This window comes from Nycticebus coucang, chromosome 5 (genome assembly GCF_027406575.1).
Source record: "Nycticebus coucang isolate mNycCou1 chromosome 5, mNycCou1.pri, whole genome shotgun sequence".
In the NCBI taxonomy this organism is placed as follows: Eukaryota; Metazoa; Chordata; class Mammalia; order Primates; family Lorisidae; genus Nycticebus; species Nycticebus coucang.
The window spans coordinates 126,027,949-126,053,946 of NC_069784.1; the positions used below are offsets into that span (position 1 = coordinate 126,027,949).

At 43.9% G+C, this 25,998-nt stretch overlaps 1 protein-coding gene across 2 annotated transcripts in view; it reads left to right on the plus strand.

Annotated features, from left to right (window-relative positions):
* Positions 1 to 2,073: 2,073 nt before the first annotated feature.
* IYD (iodotyrosine deiodinase) overlaps positions 2,074 to 25,998 on the plus strand; it is a 50,062-nt gene continuing 26,137 nt past the window's right edge. Inside the window, exon 1 of one of the 2 annotated variants that reach the window (XM_053592006.1) lies at positions 2,074 to 2,313. In XM_053592006.1, the coding sequence (XP_053447981.1) occupies positions 2,136 to 2,313 (178 nt within the window). In that variant the 5' untranslated portion in view covers positions 2,074 to 2,135. Of the gene's footprint in view, positions 2,314 to 4,053; positions 4,252 to 25,998 lie in introns of those variants that run through there. The other variant, XM_053592007.1, reaches the window with a different exon arrangement.

A 25,998-nucleotide genomic window follows, 5' to 3' on the forward strand; every position in this document is an offset into this window, starting at 1 on the left:
TCCAGGCCTCCCTTTGAGGGCTCCTGCTCTAACTCATTCACTACACCTTGGCCGAGGAGGGTAGCTCTTCATTCTCTTCTTTTAGGGCAGTGGAGTTTCTTACAAGGTGCCTCGCCCTGAAAATTCAATGGGAGGATGTAGATAAAGGGTTAGCACCATACAACTCTCTGGACAATGAGCTGCAGAGTAAATACCCTTTGGAGGGTTGCTGTTAGTGAGTGGGGGGCTAGTTAGGTTTAAAAAGATCTACGAATTCCTTCTGTTTTTCCAGCCTCACATCTGAACTGAGATAAGATCGTGTAGTGCCATACTGGCACATCCTACTTCAAGCTTTGAACTTGCCCACTTGATATATTGCTTGCTAAATGAGCACTTGATAGAAATGTTTGAGAACAGCTTGTTTGTGTCACTCAGTGTTCAGAGAAGTCTCTTTTCTGAAAAGTTCTCTTTCAAGTTCCTTTGGCTTTTCTCTCAGATGCGCAGGTAGGATGTTAGGAAAGCAGAAGGGAAAGTGGATACAGGATCATCAGATTTAACATTAGTGTTGAAAGTTAAAAATCATCCGTGTGTCTCGGGCAAATGTGTCTTCTGGAGGAGCATGAACACTGTTCACTGTGTAGTTGCCACTGGTCCCAAAATAAGATCAGGAGCATGCCCTCGGAAATGCAAATTTGGGAACAGTATTACAATATATAATATAATGAAGCAAGAACACACAAACTATATTGAAATAAATAACATGTATTTAAGTTTTTGAATAGTTATTATGTTCATAACAGTAAAAATTCTTTCTCCCGCCCTTGACTCACCTGTCTAGTTACCACCTTCCCCAAATCAAATAACCATTTTTTAACTCTTTATTTGGAAATAAGTAATTGCAAAACTAGTAATCTTGATAGAACTTCTGTTTAAAATTTATAGTCTATTCTTCCAGAAAGCATTATGAATATATAAGCACATATAAACGTATAGTATTTGCCACTTTGTTTTACTCAAATGCTATCATTACACATACTTGGTACCTTGCTGCTACAAATTGAACGTGTTCCCCTCAGATTCACGTGTTGTAGTCCTAACCCCCAATGGGATGGTATTTTGAGGTTCTGAGGTTTAGGATTTAGGATTAGGATTAGACAAAGGAGATTAATGGCCTTATAAGAAGAGAGAAGAGGGAGATGAACTCTTTCTTCAGCAGCTACCATGTGAAGTTACTGTGGGAAGGAAGGCACCAGCCTGCAATCTACGAAAAGAGAGCTCTTACCACAAGTCAAATTAGCCAGCACCTTGACCTTGAACTTCCCAGCCTCCAGAATCATGAGAAATAAGTTTCTTTTGTTTAAACGACCCAGTCTATGGTATTTTTGTTAGAGCATCCCAAACTAACTAAGATATTTGAACAACAACAACAAAAAAGCCATAGTTATTATACAGGGTGGACATTAAGTTGGTGTGCAATTTAAATAGTTATTTATTTAAAATCGTACATGAACTTTATGGCTCCCCTGTACAATTAATCAAACTGTCATTTTAATGTTTCACTTTTTCTGGATCAAAGTTTTTCTTTAATACAAAATGTGATTCCCCACCCCCGGCATATGTTGGCTCAGATATATATCACTGAAAGGACCCAGCAAAACCTCAGGGCAGAGGGACTAACATGTCATTTAAAGTTCAGCTTACTACACCTCTTTCCTGGAAACTTTCCTTCAGCATATTTGAGTTTGTATCTGGAAATCTATTTTAAAAATGATTTCTCCAGGTGATTCCTAGCTTCAGGCAAGTCGAAGATACATTGCTGCCAGAGAAAAGTGACACAGGAGGAAGGTTAAATGCCTTTTACTCCTGCTGATGAGATCTAGCATGCTGGTGGTCACTCAGATCCTAGCGAGTGTTGTCTGAGAATATATTGATCTCTTGATCCAGGACACAATTTAAAAAGCGAGTGCACTAGTGCAGGACCCACGACACACCCCACGCTCACGTGACTGTGATCTTTGCTCCTTTGCGAGTCCTCACAGAGCTGGAGGGTTCTGCACTTTGCTCCTGCCCAGCTCGCCTCTCCCCGCCTTTCCCACCCCTGCCTCTGTTTGTTTAAACCCCCGCGCGGGCAGCGCCTTGGGATCAGACTCCTAACCATGTTGTTCCTGACTCCAGTCTTGGTAGCGGTTCTCTGCATTTGGATTGTGTGGATCTTTAAAAATGCAGATAGCAGCATCCAGAGAGAGAAGGGGGAGCCTAGAGCCAGTACGGGGTCTCGCCCCTGGGTGGATGAAGACTTAAAAGACAGCACTGACCTCCCCCAAGCAGAGGAAGGTAAAGACACTGGCAACTGGGCAGCTCGGCCGTTGTGCGTGTTCATGCTGAGAGTGAGATGACCGCTGGGCTTAAAGAGCAGAGGAAACCTGCACAGGCCAGTTTCATCACCACTCTCTATTATGCAAACTAACCAACGGGTGACAGAGACAGATCATCTCCCCAGGTGATCAGTCCGCCGCCTGCTGGCACCTGCCCCCTCTATTTTGGATGCTCAGTGACTAACCCATAGAGGATAGAGTTCTGACTCAAGTCCTGTTCTGGCTGCCAGAACCCTTCCAGAGGATCTCCTCTCAGGCTAGCAGTGGGCAGGGGCGAGTGGCGGGCTTTGGTCAAGAACCCTGAAATCTGCCAAGTGGCATCTACCCAGGGGGTTGCCATCTTTCCCTATTCCAGTCCCTGGTGAGGGTGCCTCTGTCCTCAACAAGTGGAGTGTCCCTTTCGTTTGACAAGATGAGACACAGGAAACAGAAACAAAGAGACAACGCAGAGGAACTGATTCTAAGGGGGTTGGAGCAGGCTTGGGAGTGGAGACAGCAGTCAGGAAAAGGCCAAAGTGGGCCTGGAGGACTCACGGGACACAGGTAGCAAGGGCTGGGGCCTGTCAGGGTGAGGGAAGGAACAGTGGGGCACAGAGAGGCCTCACGAGGGCTCAGATCAGTGTTTCCCGGGCGAGCAGGGTAGGACTGGCCTTGGAAAGAAGAGGTGATGGGGGCAGGTGGGGAGGGGCACTGGGCAAGAGTCTTGGGTTATCTGCGTTGGAGCAGCTCTGCCTGGGATGGGTTGGGGGACTAGAAGAGGAGGTGGCTCTGTACTGGGCCAGTGATGCCCACCACCACCACCAAAGGCCACTGGAATGTGAGTTTGGTGGGGGGGATGTGTGCATGAGTGTGTGAGAGGGTGCGGGAATGTGAGTGTGTGGGGAGATGTGTGCCTGAGTGTGCAAGAGGGCGTGGGAATGTGAGTGTGGGGGGGGATGTGTGGGTGAGTGTGTGGGAATGTGAGTGTGTGGGGGGATGTGTGCCTGAGTGTGTGAGAGGGTGTGGGAATGTGAGTGTGTGTGGGGATGTGTGCCTGAGTGTGTTAGAGGGCGTGGGAATGTGAGTGTGTGTGGGGATGTGTGCTTGAGTGTGTGAGAGGGCGTGGGAATGTGAGTGTGTGTGGGGATGTGTGCTTGAGTGTGTGAGAGGAATATGAGTGTGTGAATTTGAGCAGTAAGTGTGTGTGAATGTGACAGTGAACGTGTGAGAATATATGTGTGAGCATGTCAGTGTGAGGAGTGGGAGAGTGTGTGTGTGAGTGTGAGAGTGAGGAGGTGAGCGTGTGCGTAAGAGTGTATGGTCTCAGCAGGCCTCAGTGCTGGGACCCAGTGACACTAACTGTGCCACCTGAGGTCCCAGCCTCCTCTTCTCCCACCCCAGCCAGGCTGCCGGCTCTTTCCAGCTGAGAAGCACTTCCCTTAAACACAGGGGGTTTGTGATGAAGCTGTGTGATGATTTGTTCTGGTAGGGACGGCCGGGACAGTGGTGGCCTTGAGACTGCAGTGCATGGGGTGGGTCAGACAAAGGCTGAGGGAGGAAACACATTCAGCTTTGCCTTTGATAGATGCACGGTTAATATCTGTGCATAGCTAAGACAGGGTTGGTTTGCTAAGACCCAGGAAGACCTCAAGGTCTTAGGACAAAGGAGACGTAAGCTTAGATGAGAGAGGAGATGAGGGAAAAGAAAGGATCTGAACGAAGACATTGTCCTTGAGATGCAGCCTGGTGGGTCCTGCTGGGGGGGGGGAGAGTCACTATCAGCACCGGACTCTGGACCCAGATGAGGAGGCTCAGAGAGAAGCAAATCCTGCCAACTTCACCCCGTTGCTTTGTGGGGAAGGCAAAATAGCTTTTTCTCTCCCCAATCTGGACAGAAAACCTGAAGGAATGGTTAAAGGTATGTGTTTTTTGCTGAGGTTGGTGAAGAGTGGACAGTCGTGGAGACACATAACAGGACGAGGGGGGTGACTTCGTGGTATAAACTGGGGGCCTCAGCAAGTCCTCATGCTGAGATTCTTGTCTGTGTCCCTGTCCCATCTGCAGGTACGAAGATGCTCCTTTACCCTGGGGACAGGAGGTGCCTCTGGAGTCAGGGTCTTATGACCCACTTCCCAGGAGGGCCAGAAAATCCTTCCCAGGTTTTATTGTTACCACACAGGAGGGTCCAGCCGCCTGTCAGGGACAGACAGGGATTGGGTCTGACGAGTTTTATTATCAGAAGGCAGCAATTCTGGAGAATGGCGAGAGTAGGCTCTCAAAGACTGTTCTGCCTCAGTTAGAATTTTACTAGTTTTTTATAATAGGATGCAAGGAAACAAACTTAGAAAATTTTAACTTTATCTGGAAGAATCATCAAAGAAAACAGCATAAAAGTAATCTTTATTCTAACAGTAGAACAATACTTCTTGTCTAAGTGTTATACCTCCCACAAAGTCTTTGGAGGTAAACATCCTCACAGTCACAGTGAAACCTTAACTAGATGATCACGGAGGGTAAGTGGGGAAGGAATGTGGGCTGAGCAGACCAGGTCAACTGTCCTGCTCCTGCGCAGCTGGACCAAGCAGCAGACTTCATCTTGTAGGCTGATTGTCTGGCTTCATCATGACCTCAGGGAGGCTGGGCAGGGCAAGGTCAGAGAGAGCTTCACACCACTACTGAATGTATTTTCAATACACCATGAACTCAAGGGGAGCATTTGCTCTGTTCAAGGTCTCTGAGCCTGGGCATCCCTCAGCCTCCCCACCCCCTCCCCACCTCAGTGCCACTGATGGAATAGTCAGTCTGTACTACAACTTGGGGTTCAAATGGCAGGGAGGCCCAGAGAGGAAGCAGAGCAAGGCTGAGGCAGTCAGCAAAGGGGTTTCCCCCAGGCAGGTGTGAGCCCTTAAGTCACTCCCTTACCCACCTTCAGAATCTGACCACAGAGTCAGACAGCTGTGTCACCCTTGCCAATGCTGCTCCTTGGGGCTTCCAAAACTGCAGGGACAGAACAAGGCGTATGGCCCTGGGCTTCATCGTTAGAAAATGTTTGGCCCATTTGCAAAGATTTTGAAGTAGAACTGCAAAAACACAAAGACAATTTCTTTAGAGATGCAGCCAAAAAAACCCAACACCTCCAATCCATGTGAAACATGAAAGGAGAGAAGTTATCTAGAATTACTGGGCTGGCTAAAACTAATTATGGTGCGATTAAGGAATGTCCTGGCGGTAAAGCAATTGTAAGGGCCAAGAGAAAGCTGCCCCTGTGCCCTCTGAAATTTTGTTGAAATGAACCGACAGAAGACAGATTTCTGGGAGGAAAACATGCAGCTTTATTTAACATGGGACTGGCAGTGGAACTTACTCAATACCTCGGAGAGGCCCAGATGCTCTGTGCCCTTCTTCACAGGGGCAGGGGTGCTGGGAGGCCGTATGGGAGTAAATGGTTTTCAGGGGAAATGATTGTGCCCAAAGAACCATGGCCTGGAGTGAAGTTCCTCTGATCTGGGGAAGTGGGAAGGTGAGGGGCTGAACTAGGGTGGTCTGCTGCTTTGGTTCAGCATGTCAGCGCCATAATGGGGGCAGGGGGTATGGTTTGCTGAACCCCAATGTACTGACACAAGGTGAGAGGCCTGACTGGTCTGGATTGGAGGCAGGAACACAGAGGAGCTTACAGGGACTGTTCTCTTGCCTCCAATGAGGGCCACATTCCCTGGGGGCAGTCAGGAGTTGAAGGTGAGGAGGGAAGGGGCACCTCTTGCATTTGTTCATGCCCTGCAGCTCCATTTGGGGCCGTCTGTGTGGGCTCCCTGTGCTCCTAGCCTGACCCTGCTGTCCCCATTCCCCATTCCAGGCAGGCAGCCTCACTATGCATTGTGGGACAGTACTATCCAGAGATGATAAGAACCATTTGTTTGCTTGGCCAGATGAAGCACCGATAAGGGCCAGCAACAGCTGGCTTCATTCTGCTGGATCAGGACAGACTGCTTTGGACTTTAGAAGCTGCAGAAATGCCAAGTCACGCACATAGGCTGCCTCCAGTTTATGCAAATGCTGATGGGATCTTAGGAGTTAGTAACTTACCTTTCAAACTGTTAAGGAAGCGTTTAATGCATTTGCTCACATACCACTTTCTAACTACAGAAGTTGTCAGACTTAATCTTATCTGGTGTCCAAAGTATCGCTAGCGTTGAAAGTCTTTGTTGACACGTTTGATAAAGTTCAGGGCTGTCATTATGACACTGATGACATCTGCATTTTGTTCAGGATTGATTAGTAGGAAGCCGATAGGTGTCTGTGACCACCCCCATCACACTTACTTCCTCTACCTAAAAGTATGCATCTAGCCCCAAACTGCCCTTGCTTGTAAAATGGAAAAAGACGTTTCCTCACTAATTGCTAACTTTGCCATTGGGGTTTCTTGGTCTCTTAGCTCAGTTCCCTTTTGCTGAGGTTCCCTCTCCCTTCCTTCTCCGGATGTGGATGTGGGAGAAGGTTAATCCTCTACCGCAGTCCACCTGGAGAATGGCCGAGTCCCTCGGGGCTGGGTCTTCCACCTTCTTCCTCTCTTCCCTGTGTTCCTGGTGGCCATTCTCATCTTTAGGTTAAGACTCCCAAACTGGATCTCACCTGGCCTTTTTTTTGTGTACTTGACACTTCCACTTGCATGACACACAGGCATCTGGAGTTAGGCAAACAGCTGACTCCCGTCCCTCCAACCCTGCTGTATGCCCCCACCCCCAATCGTTCATCTTTAGTAGATGGTTCCAGTCACTAAGGCCAGAAACCTGGGGTGGATCCTTAGTTCTTCTCTTTCCCTTCCAACCATGCTTACCCACTCGTGTTAGCAAGTCTTATGATTTTTATTTACAAGGTGGTTCAAGAATCTCTACAGGTCATTCTTTCTGTTCCTCCAATGGTCCAAGCCAACATCATGCCTCACCTGGCCTATGGCAACAGCCTCTGCATGAGTGGTCCCTTTTCATTTTTGTGTCCCTCCAGTACACCTTTGAAAGTATAAGTTGTCACCCTCTGCTTTATATTCATCTCGGCCTTTCTATGGTCCTTAGGCTGACGCTATGCTCTTACCAGGAGTGCCCTCTGTGGGCCTACATAACCTGGCTCCTGCCTGCTTCTGCCGTCCATCTAAGCCATTCCCTCCCCTGCATAATAAGTATAGGTCCTCTCAGCTGCTCAGACCTGCCCAAAGACACGCCCTTCTCCACTCCCAGACCCCAAACACTCCTATAGCTCAGGTTTCGCCTGACATGGTCCCTTCAGCAGCCCCTTTGTCTCCCTCTCTGGACCACGCTTCCTCATTCTCTGTCACTTCCTAGAGAATTAATCTTCTGATAAGAACCATCACGGTTTGTAATTCTATCCTTAACTGCCTTTGCTGCTTGGTTGAAATGTTTAAGCATCAAGAGTATTGTCCCAAAGAGGCACACAATTACCTTTGATGCTGTTCCTGAAATTTCATTAACCAGAGAAGAGTAAAGCTCATATCACAGAGGAAGAGATGGAAAGTTAAACATTATACCTAGAGACCAAACCTGTCCCAAACCTTTGTTTGCTCTTAGATCCCATTTAATTCCCAAAGAGAATTAGTTACTAACCATTGTCTGAGCATTGCATTCATTCATTTTCCCTAAACATCATTTACTCCTGTATCCCCATCTCCTCCTCTCCTATAAAGAAGTGTGTATATGTATCTGTGCCCCACAGGTTACTGGGTAATCAGTCCCAGGGTTACTGAGTAATCATGTGCCTGTGATTCCCCTGTGCTATGCAGGTTAAATCTTTATGCCTTTTTCTCCTGTTAATCTGTCTTTGGCAGTTCATTTTCAGTGAACTTTCAGAGAGCAAATTTCCTTCTTTATGCTGTGGTATAGGAATCATATCATCTATTTTGTTCATTAATATATACCCAGTACATTCTCAACAAAAGCCTTGTTGGAACAAAAATTGTTTATTTCCACCTTCTAGAGAGACTTTGGGAGTGTTACTAAATGTAATTTGTATACTATTACATATAGTATTTTGTATTTTGCAAACATACAATTAAAACATGAAAAATTTTTTCCAAACTAATCATAACCACCAAAGATTTTTATTCCAGTATTTTACCCCCCTCCACAAACACCACCACCAACAACAACAACCATCGCAAAATCATTGCTACTGGAATCTCCTGAGCAGAGGTCTAAAGGGAGAGGGTTTTCAGTCCGGCATAAACAGGCCGACTTTAGGACTTGTCCTGCCTTTCCGTGCTTTGTTTCTTTTAACTAATATGTAATGCTCAATTAGTCCAGGTGGTATCCGAGCTTACCCAATCTAGAAAGAAAATCAACTAAAAATAAGTTTTAAGAAAAAGCCGAATGCTCAATCCCCCATCTTTTGAGGGCCCAGTGTCCTCCCCAGGATTTCTGAGAGTAACCAGGGAATTTGTGCTCGTGGGCACGTCTGAAGTTCAGGCCCCAGGGACTTCCTGACGCCTTTCAGGTGTTTTCTTCTTCCACCGCACGCCAAACTTACCTGTGTAATCCAGCCTGTGCAACTTCTATAGAGGAGGAAGAAGACTGTACCTGACAAGGACATACGGGTGTCTATGAGTGATGGAAATATATATTTCTCTTTTTTTGCCTTTTTTTATTATTAAATCATAGCTGTGTACATTAATACGATCATGGGGCACCATATACTGGTTTTATAAACAGTTTGACACATTTCGTCACCTTGGTTAACATAGCCTTCCTGGCATTTTCTTAGTTATTGCTGATAAGAACCATTAAGACATTTATATTCTACATTTACTAAGTTTCACATGTACCTTGTAAGATGCACCGCAGGTGTAATCCCACCAATCACCCTCCCTCCGCCCATTCTCCCCCCTCTCACCCCTCCCTCTCCCCCTTCCCTATATTCTTAGGTTATAACAGGATTATAGCTTTCATATGAAAGCCATAAATTAGTTACATAGTTGGGCTGAGTACATTGGATACTTTTTCTTTCATTCTTGAGATATTTTACTAAGAAGAATATTTTCCAGCTCCATCCATGTAAACATGAAAGTCTCCATCTTTCTTTAAGGCTGCATAATATTCCATGGTATACATATACGATAATTTATTAATCCATTCGTGGATCAATGGGCACTTGGACTTTTTCCATGACTTAGCAATTATGAATTGGGCTGCAATAAACATTCTGATATAAATATCTTTGTTATTATGTGATTTTTGGTCTTCTGGGTATATATACCTAGTAGAGGAATTATAGGATTGAATGGCAGATCTATTTTTAGATCTCTAAGTGTTCTCCAAACATTTTTCAAAAGGAATGTATTAATTTGCATTCCCACCAGCAGTGTAGAAGTGATCCCTTTTCTCCACATCCACGCCAACATCTCTGGTCTTGGGACTTTGTGATTTGGGCTAATCTTACTGGAGTTAGATGGTATCTCAAGGTAGTTTTGATTTGCATTTCTCTGATGATTAAAGATGTTGAGCACTTTTTCATACGTCTGTAGGCTGTGTGCCTGTCTTCTTCAGAGAAGTTTCTCTTCAAGTTCCTTGCCCAGCCCACGATGGGATCACTTGTTCTTTTCTTGCTTATACGTTTGAGTTCTCTGTAGATTCTGGTTATTAAACCTTTGTCAGAGACATAACCTGCAAATATCTTCTCCCATTCTGAGGGCTGTTTGCTTGCTTTACTTACTATGTTCTTGGCTGTGCAGAAGCTCTTTAGTTTGATCAGGTCCCAGTAGTGTATTTTTGAAGTCGCTTCAATTGACCGAAGGGTCCTCCTCATGAAATACTCGCCCAGACCGATTTCTTCAAGGGTTTCCCCTGCACTCTCTTCTAGTATTTTTATAGTTTCATGTCTTAAGTTTAAATCTTTAATAGTGAGAGTCTATCTTAGTTAATGGTGAAAGGTGTGGGTACAGTTTCAGTCTTCTACAGGTTGCCAGCCAGTTCACCCAGCACCATTTGTTAAATAGGGAATCTTTTCCCCACTGAATGTTTTTAATTGGCTTGTCAAAGATCAAATAACGGTAAGTAGTTGGACTCATCTCTTGGTTCTCTATTCTGTTCCAAACATCTACTTCTCTGTTTTTGTGCCAGTACCATGCTGTTTTGATCACTATGATTTATAGTATAGTCTGAGGTCTATACTGAGGTCTATCAAAGCATGATTCCTCCTGCTTTGTTTTTATTTCTGAGTAATGTCTTGGCTATTCGAGGTTTTTTCTGATTCCATATAAAACGAAGTATTATTTTTTCAAGATCTTTAAAGTATGACAGTGGGGCTTTAATAGGGATTGCATTAAAATTGTATATTGCTTTGGGTAGTATAGACATTTTAACAATGTTGATTATTCCCAGCCATGAGCATGGTATATTTTTCCATTTGTTAATATTTTCAGCTATTTCTTTTCTTAGAGTTTAATAGTTCTTTTTATAGAGATCTTTTCACATCCTTTGTTAGATAAACTCCCAAATATTTCATCTTCTTTGGCACTACTGTGAATGGAATAGTTTCCTTAACTGTTTTTTCAGCTTAACTATTGTTGGTATATATAAAGGCTATCGATTTGTGAATGTTGATTTTGTAACCTGAGACGCTGCTGTATTCCTTGATCACTTCTAAGAGTTTTGTAGTAGAATCCCTGGTGTTTTCCAGATATACAATCATATCATCTGCGAGGAGCGAAAGTTTGATCTCTTCTGACCCTATCTGAATACACTTGATCGCCTTTTCTTCCCTAATTGCAATGGCTAAAACTTCCATTACAATGTTAAAGAGCAGTGGAGACAATGGGCAGCCTTTTCTGGTTCCTGATCTGAGTGGAAATGATTTCGATTGAATTACATTCAATACGATATTGGCTGTGGGTTTGCTGTAGATGGCCTCTATCAGTTTAAGAAATGTCCCTTCTATACCAATTTTCTTAAGTGTTCTGATCATGAAGGGATGCTGGATATTATTGAAAGCTTTTTCTGCATCAATTGAGAGAATCATTGGTCTTTGTTTTTTAATTTGTTTATGTGCTGAATTATACTTATAGAATTACGTATATTAAACCAGCCTTGGGACCCTGGGATAAAACTGACTTGGTCATGATGTATAATTTGTTTGATGTGTTGCTGGATTCTGTTTGTTAGGATCTTGTTGAATATTTTTGCATCTATATTCATTAGTGATATTGGTCTATAATTTTCTTTTCTTGTTGGGTCTTTTCCTGGTTTGGGGATCAAGGTGATGTTTGCTTCATAGAACGCGTTGGGTAGTCTTCCTTCTTTTTCTACATTTTGGAACAGGTTGAGTAATATATGTACGAGTTCCTCTTTAAAGGTTTGGTAGAATTCTGATGTGAAGCCATCTGGCCCCAGGCTTTTCTTTTTAGGGGGATTTTGTATGGTTGATGCTATTTCAGAACTTGATATTGGCCTGTTCAACTTGATTTCCATTTGATTCTGGCTAAGTCTTGGAAGGTGACGTGCTTCCAAGTATTGGTCAATTTCCTTCAGATTTTCATATTCCTGAGAATAAAGTTTCTTGTAATACTCATTAAGGATTTTTCGAATTTCTAAGGAGTCTGTTATTATTTCGTCTTTGTTGTTTCTGATTGATGAAATTAGAGATTTTACTCTTTTTTTTTCTGATTAGGTTAGCCAGAGGTTTATCTATTTTATTGACCTTTTCAAAAAACCAACTTTTTGATTTATTGATCTGTTGTATAATTCTTTTGTTTTCAATTTCATTTAATTCTGCTGTAATTTTGGTTATTTCTTTTCTTCTATTGGGTTTGGGGTTGGAATGTTCTTCCTTTTCTAGTTGCTTGAGATGTCCGATTAAGGTGTTAACCTCCTCTCTTTCCATTCTCTTGAGGAAGGCTTTGCAATGCTATAAATTTCCCTCTTAGGACTGCCTTTGCGGTATCCTAGAGGTTCTGATAATTCATGTCTTCATTGTTGTTTTGTTCCAAAAATTTGGCAATTTCCTTCTTAATCTCATCTCTGACCCAGCTATCATTCAACATAATGTTATTTAACTCCCATGTTTTTGTATGAATATGCAGATTCCTGTTGTTACTGAGTTCAACTTTTATTCCATGGTGGTACGAAAAGATGCAAGGAATAATTTCTATTCCTTTAAATTTACTGAGGTTAGACTTGTGACCTAAGATGTGATCGATTTTGGAGTATGTTCCATGAGCTGATGAGAAGTATGTGTATCCAGTTTTGTTGGGATGAAATGGTTTGTAGATGTCTGCTAAATCCAAATGTTGGTTGGTTAGGTTTAAATCTAAAATTTCTTTGCTCAGCTTCTTATTGGAGGATCTATCCAACACTGCCAAAGGAGTGTTGAAATCTCCAACTATTATGGAGCTGGAGGAAATCAAGTTGCTCATGTCTATTAGAGTTTCTCTTATAAATTGAGGCACATTCTGGTTGGGTGCATCAATATTCATAATTGAAATATCATCATATTATTACCCTTAATAAATATGAAGTGACCATTCTTACGCTTCCTTACTTTTGTTGATTTAAAGCCTATTGTGTCTGCAAATAGAATCACAACACCTGCTTTTTTTCTGATTACCATTTGCCTAAAATATGGACGACCATCCTTTCACCCTGTATCTATATTTATCTTTTAAGGTAAGATGTGACTCTTGTATGCAGCAAATATCTGGCCTGAGTTTTTGTATCCAGCCAGCTAACCTGTGCCTCAGTTAAGCTGTTCACATTAATGGAGAATATTGATAAGTCTGGTAAAATTTTGGGTATCAAATTTTTCAAAAGTCCAGTGGACATTTTTAATCCTTTCGCCATTGTGGAAGTTGGAGTTTGATCAAAAGTTTCTGAGTGAGTTTACTTTTGTGGTAGAGGATTGGGGTGGTCATTATGGAGGATAGGTCTGAGAATATCCTGAAGGGCTTGTTTGGTTATGGCAAATTTCTTCAACATATGAATGTCATTAAAGTATTTAATTTCTCCATCATAAATGAAACTCAGTTTAGCTGGATACAGGATCCGGGGTTGAAAGTTATTTTGTTTTAAGAGATTAAAAGTCAATGACCACCCTCTTATGGCTTGAAAAGTTTCAGCAGAGAGATCTGCAATCATTCTAATATTCTTCCCTTTGTAGGTAATGGATTTCTTATGTCTGGCTGCTTTCATAATTTTCTCCTTCATACTAACTTTAGTGCAGTTAATTATGATATGCCTGGGGTATGTCTTGTTTGGATTGAGTTGTGCTGGGGTTCTGAAACTGTCTGCTATCTGAATTTCAGAATCTCTTGGCATGTCTGGAAAATTCTCTTTCATAATTTCGTGGAGACGGGCCTCTGTGCCTTGCGAGGTCACTTCATCACTTTCAGGGATTCCAATGAGGTGGGTATTAGCCTTCTTCGAATTATCCCAGAGCTCTCTGAGAGAATGATCCGTTTTTGTTCTCCATTTATCTTCCTCTTTGAGAGTTTGGGAGCGTTCAAAGGCTTTGTCTTCAATGTCAGAGATCCTTTCTTCTGCTTGCTCCACTCTGTTACTGAGGAATTCTACTGTATTTCTCAGATCTTTGAGGGCTGCAAATTCTTGCTCAGTGCATCAAAATCTTTGGTGGTTTTTTCTTTAAATTCGTTAAATTCTTGAGACAACTTTAGAATTTCTCCTCGAATTTCTTATTCTGACTTTTGAATTCCTCTTTGAATTTCTAATTCCAAATTTTCCTCCATTCTATTAATCTTGTTTGCAATCCAAATTCTGAATTCGATTTCTGACAATTCAGCCAGCTGTTTATGAATGGGATCTTCAGTTACAGCTGCCATATCTTTCCTTGGTGGGGGGGGAGGGTGTTGATCTATTCTGGTTATTCATGTTACCAGAGTTTTTCCACTGATTCCGCCCCATGATTATTTTACACCATTTGACTTTTCCCCTGGAGGTTTGTCAAGAACCTGTACAGTGCTACGGCCTGAGAAACTGGGGACCTGTTCGGTGTGGTGGGGCTAAGTGGTTTTGTCTTGTTTTCAGTTGGTCTCTGTCCAACCCTAGTGAAACAGTTACTTTGGGTTGAAGTCTCAGCTGTGGAGAAATACTAGCAATTAAGTCACCCCACTCCCCATAGGCAATAATTGGAAAAGGAAAATCAAACCTTCCTTCAACCACACACCCAGGGCACCACTTGAATAGTCCTTGGGCGATTGGCTCAGTTCAAAAGGCCCAAATCAATTGTCTCAGTCAGCACCTGTCTCAGGTGAGAGAGCTTAAAAGGTCTCTGGCAACTGGATTTCAGGGGTCTGTTGACAACTCAAATATGGCTTGTTCTGGTGCTCTGTGGAGTTAGGAGGACCCACCCATCAAATAGATTAGTCTGGGAAGGTTGATGCCTCCTTTCCCACCTTGCACCTCTTTCATACCCAGTCACTGATAGCTCCACAGGGCTGTGACCCATTTGCCTCCAGTGGGCAGATACTCCAGGGGTTTGCACCTGCCCGAATCTCAAGGAAATCTATATTTTCTCACTGCTCTCTGTCTCTCTCCAGCAGGGAGAGGTGAGACCTGACAACCTCGGGTGCTTGATGGAGGCCGGGGGGTGTGTTCACTCAGTTCTAGCCTCGCCCCTGATTGATGTTATTGATAGAACAGAACAACTTTGTGGGAATTTGTTTCTGTCCCTGCTAAATTCCCCTGCAGAAGAGAAGCTGTTTTGATTTCCCCAGACCTGTGCCTCAGGCCCTGTCTTTACTCCTGCAGGTTTGTATTTGCAGCATGGTTAGCTGTCAGCTCTAGCCTCCTGCTTGTTCTTGTTGAATGTGAAAATTGGAGTTAGGGACAATAGCCAACCCGAGGATTTAGAAAAACACCAAACTCATTGAGGCCAAATGAGCAAATAGCCAGATAAAAAGGCTACCAGACACACAAGCCCATAGATGCACAAACAATCAGAAATACATAGACATACAGACAATAACAAAAAAACAACTACAATAAAAATAATGATAATCGTAAGATAATTGGGGAAAAAAGGTGAAAAACAAACAAACAAAAAACCTCTAAAAATCTGATGTAAGCATTCTCAGAAACCATAAGAAGGGAAGAATAGGAATAGAGAAGGGAAGAAGGAGTAAAAAAAAGTGGTGTTCATAAAAAAGTTAAAAAGAAGAAAGAAAAAATTAAAAATAGAAAAATATATATATAAATAAAAAAATTAACAATAGCTCCTCCAAGAAAATGATGAGGAAAAGAAAAAAAAGGCACCAACCACAAAAATATTATTTTTGTATATATGTAGAAATATACATCTATATGTATGACATAGGGATCAACTTTCATAGGGATATATTTATAATGCAATATACTTTCTGAACACCAGGTGGCCCTGTGAGCAGTTCCTAGACTTATACTTGGTTCACAGTTTACACTGTTACCATGGTAACCACCCTACCTGGCCAATCCCCATTTTGGAGTTTCTGTAAAAGTTTATTACCTAATTATTGTCCAAACTCAGCTGCTCTGTTACAGATAGCACTCCTATCTGACCTCCCAACTCGGTGCAGAAGTCCACGCTTCACAAATCTTTCCACTCTGCTCCCACGTTCTCCTGTAAACTGGCGACTGCAATCGGCTGTGGGAGAGGGTGCTGGCTGCCGCTGGTTTCAGCTGCTGCCGGCTCCCGCAGCTGCAGCACACAGAGAACTTATCCTCAGTTTTCGTGGCTCAGAGTCTCACTTTTGAATCTGGACTTTTGAGTCCAGCCACCCGCCAGTTCACTGCACAGGCTGAACTGCCAGCCCACACCAATATTCCCCACCAGGAATGGTCCAGTCTATTTAATCACTCCTGTTGTTCTGGGGGAAGGTCTCCGCCATTTTGGACAATTCAAAATGTCTGTTTCCTGGGCGGAATTCCTTCCCTTCAATTTTCCATCAAGTTGCCAAGCCCCTTGTGGCTCTGAGCGGGACCCCTTTTGGGTTGCTAAACTTGGCTCAGGAATAAATTTTCATCAATTGGTTTTTGCCAGGAATTGCAAGCTGCTGTCCTCCGTGAGGGAGGGGCCTGCCAGCCAGCACGGCCAAGCAGGGGAAATCTCTACAGCAGGGTCTGTGGTTTTAAATTACACCTCATATACAGCAATCTGCCAGTTCGCTGCACGTCTCCAGCTGCCTGTCCACACCAACAATCCATGTGAGGAAAAGGTCCAGACCCACCTTCCTCTCACCTGATGACCTGGGAGAGGTGGGCTACATGTCGGTCCCATCTGCCATCATGCTCTGCCTCCGGAAATATATATTTCTTGATCTAAATGATAATTAAATGAGCTTTTGCTTAAAAATTATTTGCTCTGGGTTTTATACACTTTTTCATTAAGTATATTGCCTTTCACAATTAAATTTTTTTTCAGTGATTAGAAGGTCATAGAGATTAATTACTGGAGTAATTAAGGATAGATCAACTGACAAGAACTGTCAGATAAGACTTCAAAAAAGAGAAAAGGTGCTTGACACTTTCTCAATGCAGTGAGGAAAGTTCAAGTTCAGTGAAAGTAGGACTCCAATTAAATGGTTGGAGCTTCTCACTCTATCATGCAATGTCTTTTACTTTCTCATCCATATTTTCTACCTTTTTGTTTTTTCAAGCTACATTTTGTCTGGGTAAGAAGACACTATCTTCCACTGATTCATTTTCTTTTTAGTTGTGGCTACTTAAATGTTAAACCTATCAATTGAAATTTAATTTAGGTTATTGTAATTTTCATTTGTAGAAGTTCTTTTTGGTTTTTTTAAAAATCTGCCGTCACTTTTTCCTGCCCAAATTGTCAAGTATGTCTTTTATTTCTTCAAACCCCACAAGCATCATTGTTTTATAGTACCACTCTGATAATTCCAATCTCAAAAGTCTTTGTGGGTGTATTTCTGATGCCCATGGTTTTGGTGGTTCTTACTTACGACTTCTTGTTTTCTTAATTCTATTTTTATTTTAATTGTATGCTGCTCCTTCTTTTGGAAAATTACTCATGAAAACTTTTTGAGGTGTAGGATACTGGCACTCATTTTCAGGGAAAATCCACTTTTGTGTCTACATTGTATGACAATGGAACGACTTTAACTTAAGCCAGACCAGTGGTTTCCTGGATCACTCAGATGATACTACCTTAGACTGTAAGTCATACCAGAAAGGCTTTACTTAAAATTCACCCTTTCTATGTAATACAGACTGTAGGGCCCCATCTTAAAGTGTGGGGGCTACTGGGCTACCAACTCTGGGTAGACCTGGGCTTTTGACTTTGTCATCATCCTTTATCTTAAATTAACCTCACAGCTGTTTCTTGGTAATTGGAAAGTGTTCTCTGGGCATTTCGGTGCTGGTATACCTTTAAGGGTACTAATCATCATCTAAATGTTGACTGTCATTGCCCACAATCACAGGTAACACACACAGAAAATGTTTTAACATATAGTTTGCTAAGGGTTTTAGTTTTCTTTAGCTTGGAGGTTGTTACAAATTATCTAACTAACCATTATTGGAAGTGGAAATCCTTTAGTACAATGGTCTGCAACCCTTTGGCACCAGGGACCAGTTTCATGGAAGGCAATCTTTCCATGCACCCGGGGTGGGGGCATTTGATTCCCATAAGGAGTGTGCAAGGTAGATCCCGTGCACGGACAGTTTACAGTAGGGTTCACCTTTCTGTGAGAATCTAATGCCACTGTTGATGTGACAGGAGGTGGAGCTCAGGCAGTGATGTGAACAATGGGGAGCGGCTGTAAATACAGGTGAAGTTTTGCCTGCTTGCCTGCTGCTCCCCTGCTGGGCAGCTCAGTTCCTAAAAGGCCCTGGACTGGTACTGGTCCATGGCCTGGGGTTGGGGACTGCAGCTTTAGTAGATGCCACAACCACAGTCACCACAATCATCACCACAACTACAATATCAGCTAATCAATGCAATTAAAGTGGATTGTATCTACTCAAAGAAGACAGTAAGAAATACTTGTCTCCTTCACACAGTTCAAGGTATGGGATATCCGTCACATGAGACAAATATACCCTGGGTTTGGGGGAGGTTGTCAACGACAAAAATGCATGACAACGTTATATTCAGTCTTCTAAAGACACAGTTGAGGTAGTACAGTAACAATTTTGGTGAGGCACATACACATGCACACACGTAGATTTTAATGATTTGAAAAAAATCCCAAATTTGTTACTTTAGGAAAGTGAGTACTAAGCACCTTCAGGAATATGGTCATGGCATAGCCTGACCGTTTGTTCTTCTCCATGTAGGAGCTTCTTGCTACCGTGCTACAGCTTCTGTATACCAATTCCCATCAGGCTGAAAAATACTGGGGCAGTTTAGTAAAGACTAAACTGTGGTGTAAAATAACCATCTACTCATTAGATCCCAGTAATACTGTCAGGGGCTATTTCCTGGGCAGCCTTCTCAGTGAAGCTTTTGTTATGTGATTCAAAGTTCCCTGAAAAAATCCAACTCATGTCAATTTATTCTGATTTGATGGACTGAGGCCTACTTTCTGCATTGGTCTCCTTTACAAATCCTTTGCCTCTTAGATTCTGGAGCTGACAAAGTTCAACAACAACCCTAAGCTCAAGACCTGCCTAAGACAAGCAAGGAATATATATATATATATATTTTTTTTTTTTTTCACCTAAACATTTCCTTTTTCAATAATTGTGTTTGAAGACAGCATCTTGGAATTTATTTCTGTTGAAATCTTTGTAGTTTAGAGCCAAAGTATGTTTATTCATGAATTTGAAAGAAATGAAGAAACACTCAGTATTCAGAGAAAGAGCTGTAAATTTTGGATATATAATTGATTCTGAGAATATTGGAATGATGTATCTGGGGAGTTGACGATAAGGTCTTCTGAGCCGTTATTTGTAAAGGCTGCCAGGGTCTTCCTGGTGTTATTTATATATAATAACAATCCCCCAGTGCTATCTACTGGAAAATATCCTTCTAAAAAAACATAATTGGGTCTGCCTTTGGGGAGGCTGTGAGTGCCCAGGAACATCTTCCTTTTTATCTTCTGCCTTATTCTGGGTTCATTTTTTTCCTCCTCAGTTTTGCCATTTTTATCTTCAGCTATTGACTCTCCTAATGCATCTGAATCTTCTCTAAGATCTTGAGCTGATAATGAGCTTCCAAAACTCTGAATAGGAGGCTAATAGGGAAAACCAGAAGTGGCAAAAGCAGGCAACTGTAATGGTAAATTTTATGTAATTAAATTTAGCAGTCTTTTTCTTATGGTTTGTATTTTTGTGTGTCAAGAAATCCTTCTGCACTCTAAGGTTATGAAGATACTCTTCTATGTTCTTTTTTTAAAAGCTTCTTCTTTTTTTTTTTTTTTGAGACAGAGTCTGACTTTGTTGCCCTCAGAAGAGTACTGTGGTGTCATAGCTCACAGAAACCTCAAACTCTTGAGCTCAAGCAGTTCTCTTAGTAGCTGAGACTACAGGCACTCGCCACAGTACCTGGCTATTTTTAGAGATTTGGCTCAGGCAATCCATCTGCCTCAGCCTCCCAAGTGGCAGAATTACAGGCATGAGCCAGCACACTTGGCCTTCTTTTTAAAAAGCTTTACAGAATTACAGTGAGAACATTCAACATCCTTTTGTTCTCAATCTCTGATGGAAATGTTTCAGAGTTTTGCAATTAACCACATAGCTGGATGTGGGTATTTTCCCTCCATAGTTAGACTTTATCAGATTAAGCAGGTTTTGCTGAGTTCAAATTTACTCAAAGATAAATGTCATATTTTATCAAATGTTTTTTTCTTCATCAGAATGATTTTATGGTTTATGTCCCTTGGCTTGTTAATGCTACTGAAAGTGGGGGCACTCCACTGGCAAAGATCTCACAGACCACCAAGGCTTGTATGAAAGATTTTTATTGGCGAGGGAGGGATGCTGCAAAGCAGCACCAAGGAGGAGAGAAAAGAAGAGAGAGGGAAGAAAAGAGAGAGAGAGGAAAGAAGTGGGGGAAGAGAGAGGAGAGACTGAGAGAGACAGAGAGAGAGCTATATAGGTTCGGTCAGGGGAAGTCTTAGAATAGTGATGGGAGGATAGAATAGCCAATAAGGAGTTACTGCCCTGGCCGGAAGAGGCGTTAGGGACAGGCCATAAGTTGGGAGGGGCTTTCTTTGAGGCAATTATCTAACATTCCTCCCTTCTTGATTTATTAAAAATAGGGGGTTGGCCTTGGGATAGGGGACGTAGAGTTCTCTCTTCTGTAGTTTCAATTGGCCAACTAGAGGACGATTATGATTTTTTTTGTTGGAAGGATGTAAATTTTTGCTTTCAGACTGTCCTTTTAGCAGTGGTTGTTTAGAAGTGGTGTTTAGGAAAGTCTTGTGGTTCGGAGTAGCGTAGTCCATTCATGAAGAACAGTTTCTCTTGTTGTAGGTTTGCAGTATCAACTGAATACCTGTTGAGATAACTTTGAGAGTTGAGTTTGAATAAAACAAGTTATTGAGTAGGAAATGTTAGCTGTTTCTGTGTCTACGTTAGCCATGATTCCCACCACTGCCAGTAAGGGAACTATGGCAACTTGGGCAGCCGTATAGGCGTTGTTGGATAGAGAGAAAGAGGCGGCACTGGAACAGGTTCATATCCTGCAATAATTTTAAAATCCGGTAGTAATATAACTACGGAACAGAGACTTTGAATGTGGATAGGGGGACTTCGGTATAATTTTTTCCCACAGAGAAACTGGAAGGAACATGGCACTTTCTGTGTAACTTCTTTTTTGGTTTGAAAGGTAAAGTGACTATATTAGAGCACTTTGATGGGTTTAGGCCTGATAGGGGAGTGGTGCCAGTAAAGTTGAAGTAAAGAGGGCGGCGCCTGTGGCTCAGTGAGTAGGGCGCCGACCCCATATGCCCACGGTGGTGGGTTCAAACCCAGCCCGGCCAAACTGCAACAACAACAACAAAAAAATAGCCGGGCGTTGTGGCGGGCGCCTGTAGTCCCAGCTGCTCGGGAGGCTGAGGCAAGAGAATCGTGTAAGCCCAAGAGTTAGAGGTTGCTGTGAGCGGAGGGACGCCACGGCACTCTACCCGAGGGCGGTACAGTGAGACTTTGTCTCTACAAAAAAAGGAAAAAAAAGTTGAAGTAAAGAGGGTATGACTGGAAGACTTGATTGAGGGAGGGTACAAAAGGTTTAGTTTCATGTGTGCAAGTTGTTAAATTAAGAGATGTGAGGTCTGAAAGGTTGAGAGATAAAATGTTAGGAATTATGATTGGGGCGGTTTGAAGTTTAGTGCGTAAGAGACCTTGAAGATTTAATCCAATCCAGCAGCCCAGTTTATATTTAGGGTGATGTTTTAAAAGCGAGTACGTTGGTAAGATGGAATCATAGGTTAGATTAAGATTTAGTTGGGGAATTAGTTGACTCAGGTGTGAAACAAGAAAGCTGCTGTGGAGAATCCCAAGGTATCTTTCGGCTCCCAAATTCCTCTCCGACAAGAAAACACAACACTCGGCTACTCGCTAAGCAGAGGCAGCAAACTTTTACAATTCCCAACGCGGGCATTTCCACACAGTCCTGGAAACTCAGGGCCGAGAGCAAGGTGAGAAGCGGTCTCCCAGGACCCGCCCGATGCCTGGACGCGGTGACAAGGGCGCCCGCCGCGGGTTCCGGCCCCTTACGGGCAGACTCCCCGGCGGGGCGCGTCGCAGCGCGGCTCCCGGGAGCAGGCCGAGGGGACTCCGTGCGCGCCCCGCGCCCCTCGCACTTAGGGCACACTCCCCGTGACCCCAGGTCACGGCTCCCGTCTGCCCTCACCAGCCGAGCGACGCCCCCACTCTGGGCCGGGACCCTCGCTCCCTCCCGGCGAGCCGGCCTTCCCGGCGTTGGGGCAGCCTCTGCCCGGCCGGCGGGACCCGCGGCGTGAGGGGCGGCGGCGGCGGCTTTAAGTGCTGAATCACCACTTTGCAACCCGAGCGCCAAACCACCATGACCTGAGGGCCCCGAGGGCCCGGACGCTCCGCTCCGCTTACCCACAGAGGCGCTCCGGGGGCAGGAGGCGGGCGCTGAGGACCGAGCGGAAGGTGCGGGGCAGAGCGGGGTGCAGCAGCCACGCTGGCCGGTACCGCACACCCCGGCGCAGCCGCGGGGATCACCGCGCGCGCTTCCAGCCTGTGCTGCGAGCTGGCCCTGCGCACTGCGCATGCTTAGTCTGCCGCGCCGCTCGGTCGCCCGGAGCAGCTCCGGGTTTTGCCTGGAGCCGGACGTGGTGGGGTAGTTGGGGACGGCGGGAGTCCCAGGCCTGACTTGGCAGGGCCTGAGCTGGTGGCTGGCGGCACTGGGGTGGCTAGCGAGTCCCAGGAGCCCGGCAACCAGGCTTTCCTAGGCCGGGAGGATCTCAGCTGGGTCACACTGGGGCGCACTTATGAGGGTGGCGGGTCTGTCTGGCTGCTGGAGGTGTAGGGCGACGCTCTTAAACTCGGTGAGCGCACACGAAGCCATGTGTTCCGAGGTACCCCTAATTAGCTAGGGCCTCCAGTCTTGAAGATGTTGAAACAAGGTCGGTGATCTCGGCAGCCTCTCAAACGAATCTGCGGCGGGCGCGGCCCGCGGGCTCCCTCTAGAGCGCGGCGGAGGGGACGTGGGCCGCGAGGGCACAGACGCGTCAGACACCTGGCTCGGGTGCGGGTGGTTCAGCCTGGGGATCGGCCAGGGGAGGCCAGGACCCAGAGGAGAGTTTCCAAACTGGGGGAGCTAGCAACTCCTCAGAGGAAGGTGGAGATGGGACTGGCCTCAGTTAAACAAGGCTTTCGTGGATCTTCAAATCCGGAGTGGAAACTACTACCCTGTAGAATACTACTGCTGTTGTCAACTTCAGTCATTACTTTCAATTTTCTTTCTTTCTTTTTTTTTGAGTCAGAATCTCACTCTGTAGGCCTGGGTTAGAGTGCTTGGCGTCATAACTCACAGCAACCTCAGACTCTTGGATGCAAGCCATTCTCATGCCTCGGCTTCCCGAGTAGCTGGGACTACAGGAACCCGCCACAACATCCAGCTAATTTTTCTACTTTTCGTAGAGATGGAGTCTCACTCTTGCTCAGGCTGGTCTTGAGCTCCTCAGCTCAAGCAATCCTCCTGTCTAGGCCTCCCAGAGTGCTAGGATTATAGGCGTGAGCCATCGCCTTTAGGACAAGGTTTTATGGTGCTTTGCATCTATGAACAACCTCATAGTTGTTGGAAAGTTATAGCCATAACATACATTTTACAGAGGTCTTTAAGGAAGAGTATGATTGGGAATGATGTCTTCCTGGCAGCGCCTGTGGCTCAGTGAGTAGGGCGGCCAAACTGCAACAAAAAATAGCCAGGTGTTGTGGCAGGCACCTGTAGTCCCAGCTACTCGGGAGGCTGAGGCAAGAGAATTGCTTAAGCCCAAGAGCTGGAGGTTGCTGTGAGTTGTGACGCTACAGTACTCTAGTGGGGGCGATAAAGTGAGACTCTGTCACAAAAAAAAAAAGAATGATGACTTCCTAGCTTAAGTACTTTTAGGTTTCTGATGTAGCAGCCAGAAATAGTGCCCTGATGAATTCCTTTATTGATGAAAATGGAATTCAATAGGAGACTTCCTTAATCAAGTTGATGTTTTATCAGAGAGATACTTAGGCATCTTTTTTACAATGCGCTTTTTTCCCCCCTCCCTTGGTAGAATGCCGTGGCGTCTTAGCTCACAGCAACCTCAAACTTTTGGGCTCAAGCGATCCTCTTGTCTCAGTTTTTTTCATTTTTAGTAGAGATGGGGGTCTCACTCTTCCTCAGGCTGATCTCGAACTCCTGAGCCCAAGCAATCCACCCTCCTCAGCCTCCCAGAGTACTGGGATTACAGGCGTGATACAATGCACTTTCACTGAAAAGTAAACTTTTGGATGGAAACAGGTGAAAATCACTGCAAGTTTCCTGGCTGTGTCTGCAAATATGTCATTTTAAAAACCTTTAAGTTACTAGTCCTAATGCAGACAATTACCTTGTAGCAGATCCTCTGAGAGTATTAATGCAGAATTTCTGAATATATTTTATGCTCCACTTGAATCTATAAATGAGTTGGGTCAAGGGTAGATTCTGTTTTGTTAGGGCCCAAAACACATAATTTTGGAGACCTCTTTAAGAAATAGAGTACAAATCATGAATACAAAATTAGCCATCAAAATTAATATTTAGAGGCCTGGCACAGTGGTTCACACCTGTATGTGATGTAAGCCACACCTGTATGTAATGCAAGTACTTTGGGGTGCCAAGGAGGGAGAATCACTTGAGGCCGGGAGTTCCAGACCAGCCTGAGCAATATATAGCAAGATCCCATTTCTAGAAAAAAAGAGAAGAATTAGGCATGGTGGTGCACACCTGTAGTACTAGCTACTCGGGAGATTGAAGCAGAAAGATGGCTTGAGCCCAGAAGTTTGACACTGCATTGAGCTGTGTTGATGCCACTGCACTCTAGCCTAGGCAACAGCCAGACACCATCTAGAAAAACAGCAACAGTAACAACAAATTTAGAGAAAATAAATCACAACAAATGACTTGAGACCTACAGATTCTAGACCCTTTCTTTATTCTGAGATCTCTTTAGGCTATTAGAAATGTTTCCAGAGTGCAACTGGCTGCCCCTGTGCAACTCTCAGTGTGGGGACTGTGAAACTGAGAGGCTCTAAAGTTTAAATTTCAATAACTGCATGATAAATTTCCCTCTGGTTGGAGTGGATGTATTAGTTATGAAAGGGTAATATCAATGTGGTCTCAACAAAGGAAGTGGATAGAAAGAAACTAACAATTTTAAGGATCTACTGTGTGTTTTGCATTGTACATAGATCTTTCATTAATCTTCACAGTCACACCCTGATATGGATATTCCCCACTTACCAGAGATAAGAAAGCTGTGGCTCAGAGAGCTTAAGTAATTTGCCAACAGTTGCACAAGGAGAGTGGAATGGTTTTTTGTTTTTTCTTTTCTTTGACACAGACTCTCACTTGGTCACCATTGGCAGAGGCTCACAGCAACCTCAAACTCTTGGATTCAAGCGATCCTCTTGCTTCAGCCTCCCAAATAGCTGGGACAGGGTCTTGCTTTGGCTCAGGCTGGTCTCAAACCTGTGAGCTCAGTCAATCCACCCGCGTCAGCCCCCCAAGTGCTGGGATTACGGGCGTGAGCCACTGCCCCTGGCCAAAAGAGTGGAATTATAATTTGAACCCAGGATCATCTGATTCTAAAACCTGTGATTCTTTCATATACTCATTTGTTGACTTGATAAGTATTTATCAAGTACTTATAAGTGCCTTCTAAGTACTAGGTGTTCTAAAGGTGTGAGTTTATATAGCAGTAGTCAAAAAGGACGAAGATTTCTGTCTTCATGGAGTTTACCTTCTAGCTGTGTGAAGAAAACAGACAACAAACAAGTAGTGAATATGTGATATGAAGAAAAAACAAAGACCAGGATAAGGGAACAAGAATACAAGTGGAGGGGCTATGTTAAATGGGATGTTCAGGAAAGGCCTCTCTGAGGAGGTGACATTTGAGCAGAGCCCAGAATGATAAGAAAAAGTAGGCAATGTGAAGATCTGGGGTATAACCTTGACCATCCTTACACAAACAAATATGAAATGTAAACCACTTAGACAACTAGTT